The following is a 20,543-nucleotide window of genomic DNA, read 5'->3' as shown; positions in this document are numbered from 1 at the left end:
GAGCAGGCTCGAAGGGCCTACTCCTGCTCCTATCTTCTATGTTTCTATGAAATAATGGGGGCTTGTAAGAAAGGCACTGTAATAATCGTGGGCGATTTTAATTTTCATATAGATTGGACAAATCAAACTGGCAAAAGCAGCCTTGAGGACGAGTTCATAGAGTGTATTCGGGATGGTTTCTTGGAACAATAGTTGTGGAACCAACCAGGGAACAGGCTATTTTAGATCTGGTAATGTGTAATGAAACAGGATTCATTAATGATCTCATAGTAAAGGATCCTCTAGGGAAGAGTGATCATAACATGATAGAATTCCACATTCAATTTGAAGGTGAGAAACTTGGGTCTGAAACTAGGGTGTTAAAACTTAAATAAAGGCAATTCCAAAGGTATGTGGAGAGAGTTGGCTAAAGTGGACTGGGAAAATAGATTAGAAGGTAGGACAGTAGAAAAGCAGTGGCAGATATTTAAAAAGAGTTCTTTCATGACTCTCAACAAAGATATATTTCAGTGAGAAAGAAAGACTCTACGGAAAAGGATGAACCAACTATGGCTAACCAAGGAAGTTAAAGGATGGTATCAAATTGAAAGAAAAGGCATACAATGTTGCAAAGATTAGCTTATGAGAGTTAACTAGCAAGAAATATAAAAACTGACAGCAAGAGCTTCTACAAGTATATAAAAAGGAAGAGTAGCTAAAGTAAATGTTGGTCCCTTAGAGGACAAGACTGGGGAAATAAGGACATGGCAGAGACATTGAAGTGGCTGCAGAGATAGTGGCTGTATTGGTTGTAATCTTCCAAAATTCCCGTGAATCTGGAAAAGTCCCAGTGGATTGGAAAACTGCAAATGTAACGCCCTTACTCAAAAAAGGAGGGAGACAGAAAGCAGGAAACTATAAGCCAGTTAGATTAACATCTGTCATTGGCAAAATGCTCGGATCCATTATAAGGAAGTAGCAGCAGGGCATTCAGAAAATCATAAGATTCTGAGGGGTTTAGGCAAGGTAGATGCTGAGAGGATGTTTCCCCTCGTGGGGGAATCTAGGAGGGGGGCATAATCTCAGAATAAGGGGTCGCCCATTTAAGACGGAGATGAGGAGGAATTTCTTCTCTCAGAGGGTGGTGAATCTTTGGAATTCTCTGCCCCAGAGAGCTGTGGAGGCTGGGTCATTGAATATATTCAAGGCTGAGATAGACAGATTTTTGAGCAACAGGGGAGTCGAGGGTTATGGGGAGCGGGCAGGAAAGTGGAATTGAGGCCAAAATTGGATCATCCATGATCTTACTGAATGGCGGAGCAAGCTTCAGGGGCTGAACAGCCTGCTCCTGCTCCTATTTCTTATGTTCATACACTGAGCAACACGTTGGCCTAAGTCACCCATCTACCCTTTTGGCCAATGTACAACATGGCAATGGAGTAGAAATATCAATATGCTGTGAGGAGGATGTCGTGAAACTCCAGTACAATTTCTACAGGTTGGGTGATTGGGCAGAAACATGGCAAATGCACTATAATGTGAGGTTATCCACTTTGGTGGCAAAAACAGGAAGGCAGATTATTATTTGAATGGCAATAGATTGGGAGAAGGGGAAGTGCAAAGAGACCTGGGTGTTCTTGTGCACCAGTCACTGAAGGTAAGCATGCAGGTGCAGCAGGCGGTTAAGAAGGCAAATGGTATATGTTGGCCTTCGTAGCAAGAGGATTCGAGTACAAGAACAAGGATGTCTTGCTACAGTTGTACAGGGCCTTGGTGAGACCGCACCTTGAGTATTGTGTGCAGTTTTGGTCGCCTTACCTGAGGAAGGATGTTCTTGCCATGGAGGGAGTGCAGCGAAGATTCACCAGGCTGATACCTGGGATGGCAGGAATGACGTATGAGGAGAGATTGTGTCGATTGGGCTTATACTCACTGGAGTTTAGAAGATTGAGAGGGGATCTCATTGAAACCTATAAAATTCTGTCAGGCCTGGACAGACTAGATGCAGGAAGGATGTTTCTGATGGCCGGGGAGTCCAGAACTAGGGGTCACAGTCTAAGGATAAGGGGTAAGCCATTTAGGACTGAAATGAGGAGGAATTTCTTCACCCAGAGAGTGGTGAACCTGTGGAATTCTCTGCCACAGAGGGCGGTGGAGGCCAGTTCATTAAGTATATTCAAGAAAGAGTTGGATATATTTCTTAAGGCTAAAGGGATCAAGGGATATGGAGAGAAGGCAGGGACCGGGTACTGAATTTGGATGATCAGCCATGATCTCATTGAATGGCGGAGCAGGCTCGAGGGGCCGAATGGCCTACTCCTGCTCCTATCTTCTATGTTTCTATGTAACACGTAAAAAGCCCACTTTCGCAACAGTGTATACTGTATTTTAAATTCCAGCCTGCAACTAGTTATCTGATCAGAATCAGGGCAACAGTTGAGGTGCTAGAAATGGTCTCAGTATCCCTGGACTTAAGGGGGGAAAAGAGGGAGAAAAAACCCCAGAGCCACATCTCGCGGTCCTGATCAGTGGTCAGTAACCAGTGCTGTAAACCATGTGTGTGTGTAATCATCAACAAGGAGCAGCAGTGATGCCCCCCATGGAGGAACAGCCTCCCGACACTCGGGGTCGTGGCTCATGTATGTCGAATAGCTATTTGGGGAATGTTCCGCAGCACTATTAGGATTGGGAACTGGACCCCAGCAAGAATCAGTCGCTTCAGAAGATGGAGACAAAAAGAATTGGTAACAAAAAAAAACTCTGCAGAAAGAGCTCTACATCAAAAAAGTCCGTCTGCCTCAATACAACACATATCAATCAGGTATAAGCTGCCACTTTCTTGTGAACGTTTCAACCCAAGCTGACATAAAGCCAGAGTCAAAGACGCGTTGGGTCCATTCTCCCAGCTTTGTAAGTCAGCCACACCATGAGAGTCACAATGTAGGAGCCCACGCTACACAGCGAGACACATCCCAATGTAAAACACAAACACAGTGCGTTAGACAGAGGCTACGATACCTGCAGTGCTTTTTGCTTCAGCAAAGGGTTTTGCGGTGGGTGCAGGCCGCTTTGGAACCTTCTGATTTGCAGGCTTCTGGTTTGTCAACTGGCTTGCAGCAGCTTTCTGGTTGGAATTCTTAGTGACCAATTCCTTCTGGATTTTACGCTCAGGGCGGTGCCTGCGCCTGCGTGACCTTGGTTTGAGTGGGCTCAAATTCCTCGGTCTGGCCCGGTGAGGGCTAGACCGCCTTGGGCTTGACCTCGACCTGTGTGGGCTGGAGCGCCTGGGACTCGATCTGGATCGGTGCGGGCTGGTGCGTCTTGGGCTGGACCTGGATCGGTGTGGGCTGGTGCGTTTTGGGCTTGTCCTGCGAGGGCTCGAACGCCGGGGGCTGGGCCTGCGTGGGCTCAAGCGCCTGGGACTGGCTTTGTGAGGGCTTGTGCGCCGGGGGCTTAAATGCTTTGGACTTATCCGTGCCGAGGCCTGTTCCGCGACGGATGCTTCTTTCTCTTTCTTCGCGAGATCCTCTCTGAGCAAAGTAAAATGCAAAGTGAATTCAAAGGGCAAACAATTTAGTACACCATCTGTGTTAAGTGAAAACTGTAAACATAATTCCGATTATGACAAACTTTTTCATAGAATCTTACAGTACAGGAGGTGGTCATTCGGCCTATTGTCCTCTGCTGGCTTTTCAAAGAACTATCCACTAAGTCCCATTCCTCGCCCTTTCCCCATAGCCCTGCAATTTTCTCCCCATCATGTATTTATACAATTCCCTTTTGAATGTTACTATTAAATCTATTTCCACCACCCTTTTCATGGTCTAGGGATTCGTTTGGTGGGGGGGGGGGGGGGCGGGTGGAATTCAGCCTGGCTTCCTGCTCTTGTTCGACATCCAGTGACACCCCCTTGCTGTTTTTTAAAAATTCGTTCATGGGATCTGGGTGCCGCTGAATAGGCCAGCATTTATTGCCCACCCCTATTGTCCATGTATGGACATTGGGCAAGGGCAGAATTTGGCATCAGCGATCATGATGATTTCCTCCACAATACTCACCATCTTGTACACAAAGACTCAACGCTGGGGTGAGGAACTTGAGGGCTGCCTGAGGGATCATACCTCGCTTTGAGAAGGAAAGAATTGGGGCCCAGAGGAAGTGGGTGTAAGCCTCCGTATTTAAATGCAAGGATGAGAATTTTGAATTTGAGGCGTTGGGAGACCGGGAGCCAACGTAGGTCAGTGAGGGGAGGGGTGATGAGTGAGCGGGATAGGATATGAGCAGCAGATTTTGAGATGAGCCGATTCTGCAGGTGACAGGACACGAATGAGTGCTTCAGCAGCAGGTATGCTGGGGTGAAGCCGAGATGGCCGCTGTTTGGGAGGTGGAAGTATGCAGTCTTTGTGATTGAGAGGATACGGGGTTGGAAATTATGCTCAGGAAGCTGAGGTACTAACAGGACAGTGGCTGGGGAGGGGGGATGGAGATGGTGGCAAGGGCATGGAGTTTGTGGCGAGGGTCGAAGATGACTGCTTTGGCCTTCCCAATGTGGAAGCAGACTCCACGTCTGTGGATAATGTTGCCAAAACGCAAAATGTGGGTAAGAGAGGAGGGAGCAAAGGGTGGATCCTCAGAGGTCTCGCAAATGATGGAACAAGATCAGAAGAGAAGCCGCATCAAAGGCTGCAGAGAGATCGGAAGAGGAAGAGCAAAAATTATAGATTTTATTCCCCTTCCAAACTTGGGCTGTGTCAGGAGTCATCACTTGAGTTGTGTAACACTAGGGTGGAGTGCTGGTTGTGGTAGTGCTGGGGACAGTCTGATGAGATGATGGAAACATAGAAGATAGGAGCAGGAGTAGGCCATTCGGCCCCTCGAGCCTGCTCTGCCATTCAATGCGATCATGGCTGATCATCCAAATTCAGTACCCTGTCCCTGCTTTCTCCTCATACCCCTTGATCCCTTTAGCCTTAAGAAATATATCCAACTCCTTCTTGAATATATTTAAGGAATTGGCCTCTACTGCCTTCTGTGGTAGAGAATTCCACAGGTTCACCACTCTCTGGGTGAAGAAATTCCTCCTCATCTCAGTCCTAAATGGCCTACCCCTTATCCTTAGACTGTGACCCCTGGTTCTGGACTCCCCGGCCATCGGGAACATCCTTCCAGCATCTAGTCTGTCTTAGTCCTGTGAGAATTTTATAAGTTTCAATAAGATCCCCTCTCATTCTTCCAAACTCCAGCGAGTATAAGCCCAATCGACCCAATCTCTCCTGGTACGTCATTCCTGCCACCCCAGGTATCAGTGGTGAATCTTCGCTGAACTCCTTCCATGGCAAGAACATCCTTCCTCAGATAAGGCGACCAAAACTGCACACAATACAATGATTTTGAAGGATCATTAAAAAAAAGTGCATTGCGCATTATAGCATAAAATGTTTTGATTTAAGTGTGGTTCCCCGCAGCCCACTCGTACAGTGAATGGATATTAAAATACTAAATAACAGCATTTTATTCCTGGGTAGCCAACTGCTCGTTAATGAATAAACCCACACAAGCCACATCAAATTGTGTCCCTTCAGTGCGGACATCCCACCATTGGTGCACAACTTGAAACATACAAGATTCTGAGGGGGATTGACAGGGTAGATGCGGAGAGGTTGTTTCCCCCTGGCTGGAGAGTCTAGAACTAGGGGGCATAGTCTCAGGATAAGGGGTCGGCCATTTAGGTTCTTCACTCAGAGGGTTGTGAATCTTTGGAATTCTCTGCCCCAGAGGGCTGTGGATGGTGAATCAGTGAGTATTTTCAAAGCTGAGAGATAGATTTTTGGACTCATGGGGAAATGGGGGATAGTGTGGGACATTGGAGTTGAGGTTGAAGATCAGCCATGCTCTTACTGAATGGTGGAGCAGGCACAAGGGGCTGGATGGCCTACTCCTGCTTCTAATTCTTATGTTATGAAAATTACTTCCAACACAAGAAAGTTCCCACAAGTGAACATTCAACTCTATATTCCACCACAAAAGTTCAAAGCTCAAAGGATTCAATACACAGCCACCTCCCCCCCCCACCAAAAAAAAACAATGAGAGAGAATTTTGTAAAATAGAACATACTTTGTTGGAGGAACAGCATCTGGGTCCCAATCTGGATACCTGTAACACAAAACATTTAAAACTTTATTAGTGACTGAAACAGGCACCGCACCTGCGGGCTCTGCACAGCTCACAGAGAAAGGAAGGAAGACTTGCATTTATATAGCGCTTTTCACACTCACCAGGCGTCTCAAAGCACTTTACTGCCAATGAAGTACTTTTGGAGTGTAGTCACTGTTGCAATGACAAAGAGCACCCTAATAACTAGCTCCCGGCACTAGCCTTTTAGGCTCACGGTAGATGGCATCATATTCCAAGTGCAAATGGCAAAAGCTAAGCAACTGGAGAATAACCGAGAGAGCAAGCCACTCAGTTGTATCAAACAGGGCAAATGATGCCAGCCTCGTCAATGATGCCCACATTCCAAGAATTCATTTTTTTTAATAAGCACTTCCAAGGCATGATATAACTGTCTCTCCATTCCTCAAACAGGTGACTTAACAATGTGCAGAAAACCCCATACACCTCCAACACTAGTACCCTTTGTGGTTTGAGAGGTTATCGGCAGTTGTCTAACTAACCCTGTTCCCCAATCTATCGACCACGCTCCAATCTATTTATTAGGAAACTTCCTTAAAAGTACTGAAAGAAAAAAGTGGGTACTTGGCCCAACTCAACAAAGAGCAATTGGTTAAAAAGGCTAACCATTTCCTCAGGTGAGCAGGAAACTTTGGTTCTGATGGTTTGTAGAACAAAATAACTATTTTATGCTAAGGACTAGGTATTGGAGCTGTCCTCGAGTTAAAAACAAGTTGTGTAGCTGCTGCTGATAGTGAGGAGGGGGTGGGATAGGTTTTCAACCTGTGGCCAACATGTTCATCGATTTTAACCAGATCGGAACTTACCACTGAAAATGCATCAAGCTGGACAAGTGAATGGATACATTTAGTTCAACAAAGAGAGAATGCTAAAATCTGAATTAAACAGAACGCTGGCAGTGCACAGGTGGTCAGTCAGCATGAGAGAGAAGTGATACGTGTGTAAGCCTTTATCACAACTGGCCAGATTCCTGCCGTACATTCCCTGCATTTCGGTTTTTCTTACACGAAAGATGTAAATATAAACTGGGGGAGTGGGTGAGAAAAGAGGGAAAACCTGGCTGATGAAGAGTATTGGGACAGTATTTCTGCCTGCAATCCCAAACTAACTTATTGATCTCAGCCATGGCATTAAATGTGCTCTGGAGGGGGACGAATTGGGATCAGCTATCACACCCTCCATGAACAAACAGCTTTCTGGCACTCACTATCTGGGCTCACACAAAGAATGGTCACTTCAAGGTATTGGAGGGCTGTTGTACCCCCAAGCAAAAGGCCCATGCCTTTGGGAGAAGAGAAAGGAGAAAGAAAATAGATACACTGGACAGCCTCAGTTTCAAACCAGCTCTTCATAATTGGCAACACCTGAAAAGAAAAATCCCAAACTCAGGTAAAATCCTTACTCTTTGAGAAAAAGCCGGCAGCTGTCATTGTGGGCAGTTGTTTTGCTGTGACGTTCCCAATCCTGTAAAAACAAAAACAAAAGAAAAAAAACACATTTTAGCACAATACAATGGAAAAACTAACCGTGCTACAAAAATAACCCAACGATGTGCACAGATAAATCCTCAGATGATTCATTCACTTCAATGTAATCAGTACGTTGTGGTGCCACTTGTACCAGCTGATGCCCACTCCGCACAGCTCCAAGAGGCACCACCCAGTGAAAACGGGCGCTTTCCATGGGTTGCAGCGAGAGCTGGATGCAACACTGAACAGGTATACACAAGCGCACAGAACCTACCTGGTAATGCTAGTGAAAACTTACTGACAAACCGCGCAGTAATAACATGATGAATTGCTCTTCTGTGAAAACCATTCAACACTGCAGAGACTCCAAATATCTGAGAACAGCAAGCAAGCCGAAACTTGCGAAAGCTGAACATTCTGTATACTGTGCTCGGACACTTACATATACAACGCTGTTTAGCTATAGATACCAGTACAGCAAGGTTTGAATTATTTTTGGATTGGATACAATGGAACTGCTGCACACTTAAGGAGCCTGTAGATGGACTGTGATCAGCAAACTCCACAGCACTATTATGCAGTCCAGCCACTGCAGATCACCTACAGCAGGCTGGCAAACCAAATCTAGAGACTACTTTAATCAACATAATAGTTCTACAGAGCAAAGCTGTGGCACTATGACTGCTACTGAATTAACCTTCTGCAGTGATCTACAACTGGCACTTTGAACCCAGTGATTTGCACCAAGCAGCCACCCAAACACAAGTACCACACCGGAAAGGTTAGCTCGTCTCCAAGGTACGATTTGAAATTAGTCAAAGGTTTCCCGCATTGAGCCTTTAATCCAAAACCAGCCGAAGTGGGAGCGCCCATTTCTCTTCATGGGCCAGTCACTGACACAGGCTCCTGTTCGACTTCCCAAGCATTGCTGGTAGCTACAATCAGCTGAGTAGATTGGTCATGGCAAGTCACTTACACACAAGGATCACTTGTGTAGGAACCTTTGGCTGCAGGATGGGATCTTAAACAGGGTTTCCCAGTTGAAAAACCCAACCAAATGATGAGATAATGAGACGGGAAATTAAGCCCCTCACCTGGGCAGGATACCGAAGGCCACAAATCACTGTTGGGATTATGGCTTCACAGAGTCGGTGCTTTCAGGAGGGGGAGGGACAAACAATCCATAAACATTTTTAATGAAATGGATTGAGCAACCAAGGGTAATTTAGTATATTCATATTCTACAGCAGGTGGTTATAAACACACCTGGGTATATATATTGGAACAGTACAATCCCATATCAAACCTCAACAGGTTTGTAATCGATGTATTTGGCCAGGAGCCTCAACTGAGGATCTCACCATTTCCCTGCGTGGCAACCCCCACAAGGAGTCTGCACACTTCCCTCAACCACCATACGCTATTTACCAATGGCACATCTCACCTTTTTAATAAAGACACAGCAGGGTTTTTACAACTGAAGCTTTCAGTCATCCTTTGGGAGACTCAAATCTCATAATACAAGAGTTAGGAAAAAGGAGATTCTATACTAAGAGTTCACATTCATTGGTACTGTGTGCTAATCCAATTAGAATTTACATATTTTTGAAAATTTATCAGTACCTATTTTAAAACCCAGTGCACTTATTTGGAAATTAATTTCTTTCGCATCTCCCACTGCCTCCCTTCATAACAATGAACTGAAATGGGTGGCCAGGTAATTGTCAACTTGGTTTGGTATTCTGCCATCATTTCAGTATCCTGTATGCAGTGCCTGGTTTAATGTTCAGCAGCCCCATAATTGCATTACACTAAAACCCACTGCAGCTGCCTAGATGACCCAGCTGTTAAAGGAAGTGCTTAACAGCTACATACGCCAGAAAGTCACAGGCTTGATTCCTTGACTGTATTAAGTTAGCCGATTTCAGCCAAGGTGGTGTTAGGGACGGTACAATTAGTGTCCGAGTTAGGGAAGGGAAACCATGGAGGGGTCTTACTCATGATTATCCAGGGACCCCTCCTGAAAAGTATGCGTGCAAATCAGACGAGGGGCCTTCACAGTCCAACTCATTATCTAGGCTCACATGAACAGCCACTTGGGCCCTTAAACGTAGGACAGCAATACTCGAGCCTTAGGAGAGAAAGTGGAGGGGAAACTAACTGTGAGCAGCAATTCTTTGGACAGCACAGCCGCTGGCTGAAATATTTGATGAGGGCAGCCACTCAAAGATAATCCAACTTGTTCTGGTCTCTTCATTCTTGTTTCAAAGAGCACCCACCACCTTATCAGTAGGATAAGCCCAGGTTACCAACAGGGGGAATCTCTTGAGCAACATCACTGTGATCACATTGACGTGAATGGCCCGACACAGGCCATTTGTTCCTATGCCTCAAAGCTCCACAACAGCAGACAGTATGTTCTTTCCCTGGTAAAGTGAAGCAGGCAGCAAAATACAAGTGCAAAAAAGAAATCACATGATCGCTATCCTGTTTTGCTGAAATGGATGGAGCAGCCGGCTGGCTGACTCGGCGTATTTTTGATTTCAAAGAATGAAGGCCACCCTACAAAGTTGGTAGTCTTATTCTTCATTTTCATTTCTTCAACGTCATAGGTGTGAGGATTGGTCAGCAGGTGCTTGATGGGGAAACCCAGTGCTCAACACGAAGACCGACTTTTCCAGTGCGTTGCTCTCTCCCATTTATCTTTCTTCTCATCAGCACTTGAAATCGAGGGCCCTTGGAAGCTGGAGCCCTTACAACCCACTGGAATCTGGCACCGAATGTTTAAAGGCAATCGGAGATCCAATGGCAACTTAAAAGAACCACAATAGTGTGGGTCTTCAGCTGCCGCCAGGGCTGCAGGAGCCCCTGCTTTATACTATCGCCATTGATGGCATGCTCACCAGTGTCTGCCATTGACGGTACTCCTTCAATATAAAGGTGACTTGAATAGCAACTTGGCATGGATTTTCTACATCAATGTTCTAGAGATTGACGCATTAAGTGGTTTAACATTCCAGTTCAGTGGAGGACACACAGCACCAGCCACTTAGCAGGGATCTGTCTGGATACGGACTGTTATTATGCATGAGATACAGAGACAACTGGTCTCAGAATCTTTTGGCTCTTTCTAAATAGAAATCCAAGAGAGGAACTGGTAGTGCAGCGAGTTAGATGAATAGTGTTCCATTCCCAAGCACTTTGATGATTTTTTTTTTTTTTTTTTTTTTTATAAACAAAGCCAAAGCAGATCTTGCCTCACAGAACACAGCCAAGTATGCTCTAGATGACAGCATCAAGAGGAAGATCTGATGAGGCAATCACCCAAGTATAAACAGACAGGTACGCACCATAACTTTAATGGAGTGGACGGGCAGGCCAAGGACCACTGAAATACCCTGTACTGATAAATTCCTCCACCCCCCGCCCTCAGATCATGGAGCTTCCAAAATTTCCCGTGACATGTCTGAGACCTCCACCCCACGCCCCATTACCAAACAGCCTCTTGGCTATTATACCTGTATTAAGAATCAGTTACCATCTTTAACTTCACGATTCTGTTCAGATGCTGCAGATTGCTCGACAGTTCCCTGACTCATTAGGTAGAACAAAGTTCTGAATCCTGATCTGCAGGCACCTCCTTTTTTGCATGGGTTCAAACACAGCACCTTCATTTAATAGTACTGCACACCCTCTGAAGTGGCAATGGGCATGAATGAACTGGGCATCATATCTGAATAGTCTCTGACCCAGGCACTGGACTGTGTATATTCGGAAGAATTTCAGTATTCTATAAAGCCTGCACCTGACCAGTGACTGAACTATAGTAACCAAGTGTAAACAAAGACATATATCTTGGATTCTGATGGTCGTTGAGGACACACACTTGGGAGTCATTATTCTGTGATACCAAAGGGCAACTTGATGCACAATTAGTATTCAGCAAGTAACGGTGAACTCTGCACTTGAACTTCTGCACAGCAGAAATAAAGTTCAAGGTGATTATGCCACTGGGGAGAGGTGGTGCTTAAAGCGTCATCACTAATTTTCTGCGTAGAATTTTCAGACATGCAGCATTGAGGCACAACTGTAAGGACCTGTGGTCTTGATAGAAGGATGAGGCCTGCTTTAAGAACAAGCAACTCTTGCGGTTCTACTGCCCTGGTCACAGCCTTGAAGAAGTAACAGCCCCCCAGGCAAAATTCTGCTGGTGTCGAAGCCTCAAGTCCAACTTCATGCTTGTTTTAGACTCGAATTCTGGAGCAAAAGATGGGTTTCCACAACAGACTGCCATACAGTTCACTCACTGTGCAAACAGTGCATTGACAAGTAGCAGAGTCTCACTTTTTCCAGCTTTTCTGGTCTATTTTGCCCCTCGTATCTTGCAAAATAGGTCAGACGCAATGTACCGGGACTAAAAGTGGGACTGGCTATGCTTCGGCTTGAACGAGTACCACCTCACGATCTTCCAATGTCATTTATTGGCCAATCATTCCCGGGATAGGATTGTGATATTCTAGTTCTTTTGACAGCCTTCCAGGATTCCTTCCAGCTGATGCAGATCTGACTCGTGCCATAAACCCTGGACACACAGTCACACATACCCCGTGAGTCACAGCAAAGACTCATCTCTGCCCAGCACCAAGGTATTACAGCAGAGGCCAAATGTCCAAAAATAGTTTGGAGGTTCCACAAGACATACTGCAATTCTGGAGTCATATGGCCCTCCAGATTGAAGCTGGGTTGAGCTCAGTAGTTGAAACCAAGAAGAACTTCACCATAACCAGAAGGACAATCTGAAGGCAGGGGTGGATTGGGATCATTGTTGGCAGCACGGTAATTTCAGCAACAGGCTGTGCTCACCTCGCAATCACCATTTCTGATGTAGATGGAACCTGCCATTCTGAAGACCGTTAAAGATGCAGTCCTGTAAATTCTCAGGTACTGGCCATTGAGTATGTGACCCTGCTGTTGAAAATACTTCACGGACTCCTATCTGAATGTACAAACCTGGATTATTATTTCATACTCACCAGCGTACAGTAAAACTTATAGATCCCATGGAAAATAAATTAGCCAGTGGCTAGATGGTTTTTCAAAAAATGACAACCTAACTAGCTTGTGGATTTTAAGGATTTCTTCCACATCAGACTGGACGATTTTCCTGAGCTTGTGAATTAGAAAGGCAGGCATGTAAAATGTGGTGTTTCAACGGGTATGGCTGTGAAAGAGCAAGGTGGCTGGTTAACACAGTTCAGTGCTCGACATTCTCTCCAAGTCCTCGAGAAGAAAAACAAGACTGAGATATGCAATGACTTTCACCATCTTCACCACAGATTTAAAGTGATTGGTGGAAGGTTTAGAGGGGATTTGAGGGGTAATTTCTTCACCCAGAGGGTTGTGGGGGTCTGGAACTCACTGCCTGAAAGGGTGGTAGAGGCAGGAACCCTAACCACATTTAAAAAGTACTTGGATGTGCACTTGGGATGCTGTAACCTGCAGGGCTACGGACCAAGAGCTGGGAAGTGGGATTAGGCTGGATAGCTCTTTGTTGGCCGGCGCGGACACGATGGGCCGAAATGTTCTCCTTCCGTGCTGTAACTTTCTATGATTTTATGATCTTGGATGAGCTGCAGATCCTGGAAATGGTAACAGAGACAAGCGAAGCAGGAGAGCAAGTCAGCACACTGACCTTCCACATCATCTTATATGAGTTACCTTTTTGATTCTCCCGATTGGGCAACCTGGGCTTATCATAGTGATACATGAAGATGCAAAAGTAGTAATGAGGGGTTTTTAAATACACCCAAGAAACCAGCACACGATCATTGCTCTTCAGTTAGGAGTAGTGAACCAACAGTGGATTAAAATCTAATAGACAAACGCTTTTCTAAAAAAAAAGTTATCTGTAACAGAACAAAATAATAAAGTGATGAGATGCGCATCAGAAATTCTGCTGCAGCCTAGGAGGTATTCTATAGAAAGAATTAAGACTACCGAGTGCTTATAAACATCTGTAGCGGCACAATTCAAAAATTTCATCTGCCCACCGGTATGCATTATTGAAACCAACAGTCCCCTGCCTTCTACTGTAATGTGATTCAGGAACCCGCACTGATGGTAGTATGAACTTTCTCCATCTCAAATCAGAGCAGCGGGTCGGAGAAAGTTCATCCAGTTAAGGTTACAATTTTGCATTAAATCAACGGTCTTGCTTCTGGGAAACCACCGACTGAATCGCACCAGTGAGAATACACAGTTGAAAAATTTCGACCATTTCTATCTTCACGTTTGAAGGGCTTTCCACACATGATGTCACCACAACTATCTGCAGCCACTCTGCTACCAGGAACCTATAGGAGGTGATTTAATTCAATTTCCCACACCTGTTGATCCTTTTCACCCCCTCAACTGGAGTACCGCGGGTGATTGTTGTCCCTGTGGAAGATGGAGCAGCTCAGCACAATGCCAATATGACCATGACACACCAGGCTCAACTGGTGGCAGAACTAGCAGGACACAAGGGTTGACTGGAAGATTGGCTACAATTATTTTTATTCTGTTTTAATTAAAAATATAATGGGGGCGGGACTGAAGTATTGAAATATTTATCCGCATTAATACCTATCACGGCTTTAAATTCTTCTCTGTGCAGAGATCTTCAATTAAATTCCTAAATGCCAAATAAAAAGACAAACATGCCTTATCACTGGACTGCTATCCAGCCAATGGTGACTTTACAGGCACACTACAGAAGGTTGCGATCCACAAACACTATGCCTGTTAAGGAAGCAAATTATAAAAAAAGGCGAACTATGTAACAAACACTCACCCTTAATTGTCTACATTCTATGTTACACAAACTGCACACGTGGGGGAACCTCAGTGCAGGGACACCATAGTAATCATTCATCAACTTGGGTTTTGGCAATCCCTTCTTCACCACTAGAACTGTTCTTTTGATTCCATGAGAAGACTCATCTCGCGAAGGCTCCATTGGAAAATTCTGAGGCGGACGTTTAAAATCTTCATTCCAGGTACCTTCTCTCGGTGTTTCACGACTGTATTGCATGCTCTGGCCCTCCATAGGTCTATCCCGATAGTCGTACTGTTGCCCATGCCCGTAATCTACCACGCTGCTCTGTACTTCTCTTCTGTAGTCTTTGTCTTGTAGCTTGTATGACTGATCGTAACTGCTGGATGGTTGCTGCTTGTTCATTTTCCGCATTCTTATTTCTCTTAAAATGTAGGGCATGTTTTCTGGAGTAAGCTTCTCATCTGGGTAACGACTGAGCTCTTCCAGATCTTCATTAGACAGGCCAAAGTTTGCCAAGATATTGGAAGCCTTCATTGTGTCATGGAAACGTTGAACTGCAGATCTCTGGTCTCCACTCTGAGGTGCAGGTGTCCCAGTGTTCCCATACCCTGGCCGAAAACCTCCAGATGAAGGACTCTGGTAGGAGGGCCACTGACCTAAGCCTACATTATTCCCAGGTTGGTTCATCATTCCCATGTTCATTCCAACAAAGTTGCCTTGTGATCCTCCTTGAGCTCCCATTCCCATTCCTCTTCCTCCTCCTCCTCCTCCTCCTGCACCACCTCTTCCTCCTCCTCCACCACCTCCTCCTCCACTTCCTCCTCCCATGTAGGTTCCTGCAGTATTCATACCAAACTGGTTAGGTGGTCCTTGACTTTGGCCAAACTGGTTAGGTGGGCCTTGACTTTGCCCAAACTGGTTAGGTGGGCCTTGACTTTGCCCAAACTGGTTAGGTGGGCCTTGACTTTGCCCAAACTGGCTAGGTGGGCCTTGACTTTGCCCAAACTGGCTAGGTGGGCCTTGACTTTGCCCAAACTGGCTAGGTGGGCCTTGATTCTGCCCAAACTGGTTAGGTGGGCCTTGATTCTGGCCAAACGCCCCTCTGGCACTGAACATGGACATGCTGATCTTCACAAGAGCTTGGTTCAGAGACGCAAGAGCTGTGTTGGATACAGTTGAGGAGGCGACAGAATTCAGTTGCTGTAGGGCCAGCTGGGCCTTTATCTGGGCGAGCTGCAAATTTGCTGAGCCTAACAGAAGCGGACTGGTAATGCCAAGGTTCAATGAATTCACGGCTGGAGCACAATTTTCCAAGAATAACGCAAAGCTGAAAGTTAAAACACAAACATTAGATTTTTACGTTTTAGGAAATTTCCGCATTTAAAAGGGTTTTAAAGCCAGTGATCAACATATTTTATGCTTGACTGCTTAAAAAAAGCTATTTTTGCGAGTAGTAACATAAACTAAACAAAAGGACACTGTTAGATCAGGACATAAAAGACGTGATGAAATGTGTGACTGGACAAATAGAGTGGTCAACATTGGAGGCTTTGTGAAGCATTTGCACCCCATACAAAGCTTACAGTACATATGATAATACCAGCTAAGGCAGCCATAGGGAGGTACTCTCCAGCCTTCCAAAAAGCTTATTTAAAAAAAAAATCCAATGGAATGATTATGCTTAAGTTAGATGGAGACCCACAAGTAAACTCACTCAATAACCCCTAGGGGTTGTTTCTGCAAAGTGCCCCTAGTCCATATCATTCTGGTACCTTTTATAAACAATCCCAGGTAACAATGGATTCTCTACGTACCATAACTATAGTTTATTTGTGGCACAGGATGACTGCTCAGACCTATGAAATACAATACCAAGCGTCCCAAAAGTCTTCTCGTGGAACCACAGACTTAGTGCTCTATCATTTCTATGGTTTGATGAGCTACGGCAGATTTCTAACCTGTTCAGACCATGCAGTCCTACAGACAACGACCCAATCCTTTAAATTGCTAACACTTCATGAATTCTCACATTAGGCCTGTTCTGGGGGCCAGGCAGGTAGATCCACTTCCGCACATTCCGATCTTCCTATTTGACAGTCATGTGTCCACAGAGTACTTTCTTCTCCAATAACCTACTGCCCAACATATCACCCACCCGGGGACAGACCAGGCCTTGAACATACAACCTCCACGACAGGACCAGCTTGGCTCAGTTGGTATGATTCTTGCTGGAGTCTGAATACTTGGGCTCAAGCCCCAATACAAAACGACGTAGGTTGACACTCCAGTGCTGTACTGAGTAGATGTTCCACTGTTGGAACTGCCACCTTTCATACAGGACCAGGGTTGTCTGTGATCCTCTCCATGGTATAACAGCCCCGACAATGAGTACTGTCAGGCTCACATCCGAGGAATGGCCATTAGGGCGAGGTACTGGAAAGGTGTGGGCACCTGTGGAAGTGTACAGCAGCACCTTTAGGAAGGGATAAAAATGAGATTTTTTTTTTTACAAAGCTAATTATCAAATGCCAGACAGTTATCATACCCAACAGTTAACAAGGTAGCAAAATGCTGGGTTACTGTTTCTGACCTCATCTACCAGCAGCTTTTAACATAATTGTAAATGTTGTCAGCTTGGCTCAGTTGACAACCCTCATGCCTTGGAGTCAGTCGTGGTTTCAAGCTCCACTCCAGAAATTGAGCACATAATATCGGCGGCACTCCAGTACAGTACTGAGGGGATGCTGCACTGACTGAGCTGCTGTCTTTCAGAGAAGATGTTAAACCGAGGCGCCGGCTGCCTGTTTAGAACCTAAGCACTCTTTAAAAAGCGGTTTTTGCAGTGTCCTGGTAACCATTCCTCCCTCAGCAACCACCATTTGTGGTTTGTGGGGCCTTGCTGTGTGAAATTGGCTGCCACATTTGCCTATATTAGTTTTGGTACTTCAAAAATAATTGCCAAGAGTTTTGAAATTCCCTGAGGATGCGAGAAGACACGTTTCCTTTAATTAAGGATTCATGTTTCTGTTTACTGAAAAATATACGATACACCTGTATTGTGCAATCACAAAATTCACTTTTTCTTTCTTAAAAGGAGCTGCCGGGGGGGGGGGGGGGAGAGAGAGGAGGCCGAGAAAGGCCGTGAAGGAATATACTATATAAGCAACTCTACCGTATAAATTATTTAAAACATGACAAACTGGGTTTGGAAATTTAGAAACCTATCTATGAAATAGTTATGAAAGAATTCTGGCTATTGAGACATGACAGTTGTTGACCCTGAATAAATAAAAGCTCTGACAAGCTGACTTTTTGGGAACAACAATGGTCCATATACTGGATTAAGGTGTTTTAATTTAAACTTCGTAAAGATGGCACGTAAGATAAGGAACATCTGCCCTCGTAAAGATGACATAAAATAAGGAACACCTGCCCTTCACACCATTTTATATAGTCAACCCAGAACACCTGGAGAGGAGACAAGATTCTGGAATATTACAAGCTGATGTGGCAGTAAGAATTGCAGAGGTCAGCAGAAAGATGACTAGAGATAATTAACTTGCATCAGCAGAAAACGTTAAAGGAAATACAACTGGAAAAGGGTATCAATATTGAAGTTTCAAATGGGATATCAGAGTCGCTTTAATCAGGCAAAGCGATTCTCAGCTACAGAGGCGGCTCTGTGGTCTCCAACTCTTTGTACTTCGGGGATCAAAGGTATTCGATATTGATGGATATCCTGTATAGAAAACTTTAAAAACTGTAATACTGTAGCGAAGTTAAGATTTAAAAGAAAGATTCTCTGTTAATAAGATAGTATTTTTTCTCTTTTTAGAACTGTTAACATTGCGATTGGCTGATTCACCAACTGTAAATTGCATGTCGGTTCTTTAATAAATCTCTATGTATTTTTAGAATTGTTTCACATAAGTCTTCTGTATCAATAACTCGCAAACTCAATCTCTGTACACTCTTTGGTGAAGAGTTACAGAATTCTAAAGGAGTTCTCTGGACCCTCATAATATCTGGGACAATACAGTCTAGCTACACTTATTAATTGATTATTAAAGGGAAAATGGAATACGAGCACAAACTAGTGAAAAATATAAAAAGGGATTGTAAAAGCTTCTATAGGTATGTGAAAAGGAAAAAACTGGCAAAGGTAAATGTAGGTCCTTTACAGTCAGAGACAGGAGAATTTATAATGGGGAATGAGGAAATGGCAAAGAAATTAAATAAATACTTTGTTTCTGTCTTCACGGAGGAAGACACAAAAAACCTACCAGAAATATGAGCAAACCAAGGGTGTGATGAGAATGAGATACTTAAAGAAATTATTAGTAAAAAAAACAGTACCAGCAAAATTAATGAGACTAAAAGTCGACAAATCCCAAGGACCGGATGATCTACATCCTAGGGTTTTGAAAGAGGTGGCCATTGGAACAGTGGACACATTGGTTGTCATCTTCCAAAATTCTATAGATTCTGGAACGGTTCCTGCAGATTGGAGGATAGCAAATGTAACCCCGCTATTTAAGAAAGGAGGGAAGAGAGAAAACGAGGAACTACAGAACTGTTAGCCTCACATCAGTAGTTGGGAAAATGCTGGAATCTATTATAAAGGGTGCAATAACTGGGCACTTAGAAACTAATAGTAAGATTGGGCAGAGTCAACATGGATTTATGAAAGGGAAATCCTGTTTGACAAGCCTATTGGAGTTCTTTGAGGATGTAACTAGAGGAGCAGACAAAGGGGAACCGGTAGATGTGGTGTATCTGGATTTTCGGAAGGCCTTCGATAAGGTCCCACACAAGAGGTTGGTGAACAAAATTAGGGCTCATGGAATTGGGGGTACAGGCAGACTATCCTTTATCCGCACTTCCGAAAACCTCTAAAAACCGAAAGTTTTTTCGTGGAGCGTTAAGTCGTGCGCACGACATGACCCGAGTGGCGCCAAACATGACAGGAGTGGTCCGGGAGCTCTGCCTTTCCCTGTGAGCAGGGCAGAGGGTCACAGAGTTCCCTCCTGGGTAGGAGATTGCAAGCCGAACCGGGCAGTGTGAAGGAGGTACCGGGAGAGTGAAGCCAACAATACAGCGGCCTGTCCGATAGTCTTTTCTTCCCCCCCCCCCCCCAACCTGATTTGCGGGCCAGCTTAGTGTAGGAGTCAGCCGATATCCGGCTTTCCCACAACTGGCGGCAGCAGTCGAGCCCCAGACCCCCGCTAAGTCAAGGAATTCAGGTACGGAGCAGGGGGAGCCGGAAACCTTGATCTAACGGCAGAAATCAGCAGCCGTTTTGTTAGGTTTTTTTTCTTCCCCTAGCATTTTTTTTTAATTTTTATATAAACAGTCAGGCTGTGGAAAGAGTCTCTGTAGCTTAGCAACAGCTTCAGAGATGCTTCCAAGGCAGGGCCCGAGTGTTTACAAGCTGTTGCTAAGCAACAGTGTTTGTTGTCAAAACCTTCTGAAATCCGAAAAATTCCAAAAACCGAAACACAGCTGGTCCCAAGGTTTTCGGATAAAGGATAGTCTACCTGTAATATAGTAGCATGGATTGAGAATTGGATAACAGACAGAAAACAAAGAGTAGGGATAAACGGGTCTTTTTCAGGATGGCAGGCTGTGACTAGTGGGGTATCGCAAGGATCGGTACTTGGGCCCCAGCTATTCACAATCTATATCAATGATTTGGATGAGGGGACTAAATGTAACATTTCCAAATTTGCTGATGATACAAAGCTAGGTGGCAGCGTCAGTTGTGAAGAGGATGTGAAGAGGCTTCAAGGGGATCTCGACAGGCTCAGTGAGTGGGCGAGAACATGGCAGATGGAATATAATGTGGATAAATGTGAAGTTACCCACTTTGGTAGAAAAAACAAAAAGGCAGAGTATTTTCTAAATGGTGAAAGATTGGGGAATGCAGATGCTCAAAGGGACCTGGGTGTCCTTGTACATGAGTCACTGAAAGTGAATGTGCAGGTGCAGCAAGCCATTAGGAAGGCAAATGGTATGCTGGCCTTCATTACAAGAGGATTTGAGTACAGGAGTAAAGGAGTCTTACTCCAATTATATAGGGCCTTGG

General features: G+C 44.8%; 1 protein-coding gene across 1 annotated transcript in view; it reads right to left on the bottom strand.

Moving 5' to 3' along the window:
• Window positions 1-20,543, bottom strand: part of LOC147123828 (uncharacterized) — a 260,646-nt gene that overhangs the window by 97,569 nt on the left and 142,534 nt on the right. Inside the window, 4 exon segments of the mRNA XM_085976267.1 lie at window positions 2,998-3,509; window positions 6,095-6,133; window positions 7,575-7,636; window positions 14,474-15,785. Of these exon segments, the coding sequence (XP_085832393.1) occupies window positions 2,998-3,509; window positions 6,095-6,133; window positions 7,575-7,636; window positions 14,474-15,785 (1,925 nt within the window).

The sequence above is a fragment of the Somniosus microcephalus genome, chromosome 2, assembly GCF_052327205.1.
Source record: "Somniosus microcephalus isolate GS21.2 chromosome 2, FLI_Smic_1.0, whole genome shotgun sequence".
Taxonomy (NCBI): Eukaryota; Metazoa; Chordata; class Chondrichthyes; order Squaliformes; family Somniosidae; genus Somniosus; species Somniosus microcephalus.
Note: the sequence above shows the minus strand (reverse complement) of the source record. Positions and strands in the feature narration are given on the sequence as shown.